Source organism: Anopheles aquasalis, chromosome 2 (genome assembly GCF_943734665.1).
Source record: "Anopheles aquasalis chromosome 2, idAnoAquaMG_Q_19, whole genome shotgun sequence".
NCBI lineage: Eukaryota > Metazoa > Arthropoda > Insecta > Diptera > Culicidae > Anopheles > Anopheles aquasalis.
Genome location: NC_064877.1, coordinates 1962501 through 1967500, shown reverse-complemented (window position 1 = coordinate 1967500; position 5000 = coordinate 1962501). Strand labels below are relative to the sequence as shown.

The 5000-nt window shown below is 50.6% G+C and overlaps 1 protein-coding gene across 1 annotated transcript in view; it reads right to left on the bottom strand.

Annotated features, from left to right (window-relative positions):
- The window catches only part of LOC126572855 (uncharacterized), a 6950-nt gene extending 1986 nt beyond the window's left edge, over positions 1-4964 (bottom strand). The window contains exons 1-2 of the mRNA XM_050232544.1: positions 4362-4964; positions 1-1074 (exon numbers count right to left, since the gene is read on the bottom strand). The exon at positions 1-1074 is cut by the window's left edge and continues 451 nt beyond it. Coding sequence (XP_050088501.1) covers positions 1-995 — 995 coding nt within the window. The 5' untranslated portion in view covers positions 996-1074; positions 4362-4964. The remainder of the gene's footprint in view (positions 1075-4361) is intronic.
- Positions 4965-5000: the final 36 nt, after the last annotated feature.

Genomic DNA, 5000 nt, shown 5'->3' with positions numbered 1-5000 from the left:
ACACCTTCGTCCGTGTCGTGATCCGAATCATCCGATAGCGAATCGTCCGTGGCGGAGTCGTAGCAACGGCTTTCGTCTTCCAGCATAATGTCCGGTGAGAAAGAAAGATTGCGCAGGAAGTTCGTACTGCAGCTGTCGCTGTTGGACACGGAGTCCATTCTGCCATGCGGTATCTCCACTGCAGGGGACGGTGGTGTTCGATTGCCTTCGATATCTATACTCTCCACACCTTCAACTTCCTCCTCTACCTTCTCATCAGCCTCATTACCATCAATGACTTGCCCTTCGATTCGTTCGCTGCCCCCAATCCCCCCGTACTCTTGCTTGAGCAGATCGTTTTTCTTGTTTTCCAACTCCAGCAGCTGCAGCTGTCGTTCCGGTATCAGATCTGGTCGTGGAGCATTTGAAAGCTCTACGGCCGCCGTCAACGGATCATCATTCAGCGAATCAGCTGTAATCGACCGAAGGTCGAAGGAATGTTGCAGCACAAGGTCAGGTGGAGTACAGCCGTACGTTCCGGTACGGTGATACGAATCCAGCTTCTCGTCCACCATGATGGCCATCGTGGACAGAACAGGTGAGCTGCAGTCGGTGGAGTAATGGCGGAGCCTTGGTTGACGAACCGGACTGGCGTACTGGTGTGTCTCGGAAAGGGCATTCGTTGAAGCGTAAAGTGGCGATCGGTTGTTGCTCAACCGGAAGCAGGATTTACTAGGGCTCGAGGGTACAATCGGTGGCACCGCTACTCCTACTGCTGACACCGGAATGTCCTCACCATTACTCCCATCGCACGTGTTCCCATTTTCGTCATTCTCGGTGCGATCCGTCCTGCGCTTCATCTCATTGTCGTCCGACTCCGAGACGTACGAGTCTTCCTCGTCCTCCGACGGGTTCTCCGAGCTGTAGTAAAAGTTGTCTTCGTTCAGCGTATACGCCAACGATTGGAAGCCCGGATAATTGGGATTAATGATGCCCTTGCGAATCCTGGTACACATCTTGCCGACTAAGAAAAGGGGGGGTAAGCACCGGATTGACCTTTTTCTTCCCTGAAACGGCGTCTGTCTACCTATTGGGCTGTCGAGAAACGAGAAGGGAGAAGAAGAAGAAGAAAGTGTTAAAAAGAATGGAATGCCAAATGCGCAAGATGAAGATGATATTTTATCACGTGCTCCGCAGGATTCATCCCGGTACCCGCAGTATGTGGAATGGAATGCAGCGTGACCCGGCTTTTTAATTTCGCGAATGTATACTTTCACGGTCCGCACGGCCATATAAATGGAGCCCAAGATACGGTCAGGTCTCGCAAGGATAAGAAGATAAAACCCGCCATCTCTTCGGAGGCCGTGGCATTAAAAATAGAGTAGCCTGACCATATTGAACATTCCAGCGGCTTCTTGTACGCTCTGAAATGGGAATTATGCGGGCCGATGATGATAAAATTTAGATGAGAAATTCCTCCATTATCTTGGAATTGACTCTTTAACCGCATGGCGTGGTTTTCGACAATCTCAATTGCCTAGACTAGACAAGTAGTTGCGTTACTTCGCACTCATCCTATACCGAATTGCTTTGCGATAGTCTGGCTGCCACGTGCGTTTGTAATATGAACAGCTGCAATAAACAACATCCGCTCGAGCGGAGTCCCAAACAACCGGTGTCCCTTGTGAGCGACGGTTGGTGAAATTAAATTTCCATTCCAGACACACTGCTGGAAAGCGGTGAGCTACACAAAATACATAAATTGCCTCGCACGCAGCATCCCACGCCCATCATAATGAGCCCCCCAAAAGCCTGGACGCCTTGAAAAGCGTCCCAACAAAAGCGCCTTTCGGCTACGTGAGGTGCGGTTGATGGTTGTAAATCTCACAACAAAGGCACGCCCCAAAGGGACACGAAACAAAAGGACACGCTTATTCTTTTCGATTTTCCGCTCGACGACATTTTTACTCGAAAGCCCAAGAGACTCGCGAGCGACGGTGCGATGCCACCGGTGGTCACAAGCACGCATAGTCTTATTAATTACCGCGACTCGTGGTTCACCTGGTGGCCAGTGGTGGGCTGCTACTTAAGGAATGGCTTAACTTTTTCCCTATTCAAAACCATTATTCTATGCAAATCCGGTGCGGGATCGCAAAAGCTTACATACAATGAGCGCTAAAAGTGCCACCTTTTAGCCCAGCAACTTCTCACCATTCGCACAGAGCGTGCACATAAATCTTGCCGACCGTGCTACATTAAAACGTAAATCAGTTAGCTCCCCGCGACCCCCCGAGTGTTCATTCGCGGAAGAAGACATTAAAGGTCTTAAAGGTAGCTAGGACAATGTGTTCCCGTTCCAGGTAGCATCTGGAAAGCATCGTCGATCGCATGCTCTATCCTTCTGTTGCCGGCTGTCACCTGCCATGAAGCCTTGAAGAACCGAGCACAACAACAACCGAAGAAACAGAGAGACCGAAGAGAACAGACAGAAATTACAATCCCATTAGTAGGGTTTCCTGCTTTAGGGTCAATGAATTATTCAGCAGACCCACCCCGAATCCCCCCCCTCGGATCCGGGCGGCCACTTCTCACTCCCAGTGAGTGAGGAATCGGAATGAGTTTTTGCCAAAAACATCAACAACGGAACAGCGACGGGGGAGGAGCGATAATAACATCTCGGTCAACCATTCATACCCTGCACCTCAACCCACCCGGGGGGATGGACGCGGCTCCATGAAATCTCAAGCGATTTCCCGACCGAAGAACCGAGCACCGAGCACCAAGGGGAAAGGCAGAATTAGTGAACGGATTTTGCAACAAACGCAATTTGGTCGCCTTTTTGGTGCGCATGATACACCCCCACGTCATGGGCTGGTGTAACTCGGTGATTGCAGTGTGTGCGTGCGTGCCCTCGACCTTCGGAGAGAATGTTTCGCATTTTCATTTTGTTTTCCCTGTTTTCCGGAGCGCAGAAAGGGCAAGGATATGATTTTTGGGCAGCTTTTTTTGCGTTGGTTGAAAGAGAGAGACAGAGAGTGAGAGAAAATTGGACAAAGGAGGAGGGCAACAGACCCGAGCCCGAGATGCAGCCAGCACGACAAGAACGCAAAGGACGAACGGAATTTTTCGCATCCGATTCTACAGGAGCTTGGGTTTTTTTGTCCGCCAAGGGTACGTTTGCACTCTCTACAAGGACTCTTCAAATGCGAAGCTACCGAAGCTCACGCTCTCGCGCCACTGCACCCGGACCCGAAACCGAGTGAATAATGTTTGCGTGTCTTGGCTGACCTTGGCCACACGGTCGGAAAACGCAAAGCATAATAATGGGTGGGCAGAAGAAAGGGAGGAACCGTATAAGAATAATAATGTCGGAGTGAAACGGCAATCAAACGCTCGCACGAATAAATTGATTATAGCAACCCGTGGATCCGGGGGTAGGAGAGTAGAGACGCCAATGACGCCGAGCTCCATCACAGCACTCGATGAGAAGAATCGATTTTATGCTGCTGTCGAGCTTCGAGGGTTTAAAAATAACCAAACATAACCCAACGCCATCACGGTGGCCTACTCTCGATGCAGCATTCGCTCTGCAGAAGGAATGGAATGAAATGAAATTTAATGAAATAACAATAATGCTGATGCGGACCCAATGCAGCAGTGGAGATTGTGACGCACATCGACAGCACCGCGTGGCTCTGTGAATCATTTTAGTTTTGTAATATTATACCAATCCAAACTAACAGGCCTCTGTTACAGGTTGCACGCTGCTGTTAGACCAGGTCACGACATAACGATGTACTCGAGCCCGAATGGGAAATGGCAAAGGGGAAAACAAGCACCGGACACCGTCATCTTGTTTCCCGCTCGCGATTGTTTCTTTCGTTCCACAGGAGCACAGGTTGCACGGCGTGTGTGGTGACGGAAGTGCCGGGAATGGAACGCGGTCAAGAACCGTAACAGGGTCAAGAGGATGATAAAAATAATAATGTCTCCACAGAGCTGCCGTTCATGCGCGCTCTTGTGCCTTGCGCCGGAAAGTCGCAAAAGTGAATGGGCTGACCATGGCGTACTCGTACCACCTGCCTGGAACACCGTGGGTTGCCACCCGGTCCGGCCCTGCCCACCTGCCACGACACGCGGGGTGTCATTTCGTAATTCTTTCGTCAGACGCTTCCTTGTCGTGGTGGCCGCGGTTCACTCGGTAATTGGTTTTGGCGTAATTGACCTTTTGCCAGCCCACCACCGCCTGGTTCGCCTTTTATGTTCACCACACTACAGGCGTCTTGGAGTTGGACAAAGTTTTTCTTGAAAGGAAAAGCTTATATGTGTGGTGGTGGGGGTTTCATGGGAGGTAGGTATTGTATTACAGCACCGCGTCTTACCTTTTGTGAGTGGCTCGTTAAGATGTCGCCGACTGGGTGGGTTAGCGTGGTCCAGGCGTGTTTGTTAGCAAAATTAATTAACCAGCAAGCAATCTGACATGCGACACCGCTAACGGATCAATAACTACACCGCACACACGCTGATGAGCTGCACTTTTCACACTGGCCACCGGCCGAAAGGAGTTCTAGCAAAGAAAGTCCGTGCCCCGATTGAATGCTGATGATTGACCACTAAATTTGCATTTCAAATGCTCCCCCTAGAAGTGCTGCTGGTGTCCTGGGCCGGCAACACGTCCCAGCATAACTCGCTCTCACGCAGCGCACACGAAGGTTAAAGCCGATTACATTACACAATGGTGTGGGATTTGCGAAAATTGAACAGCGCGACAAACACGACGGGGTTGCATATAGCGGCCCCGATATACTGAGTGCAAAGCATTCAAAAAGCGGGGTTAGTGTAGGGAGAGTCTGTGGAATCGAACCAATCACACATTATCAACCCGAAAGCCCGCAACCATTTTAACACGCACACCGATGACACGGGTTTTTGGCCAGTTGTTTCTGCTTCTGCTGCTGTTGCTGACAATGGAGCTGCTGCTGCTGCTGCTGCTGCTGCTGTTGGGGTGAGTCCCAGTGTTT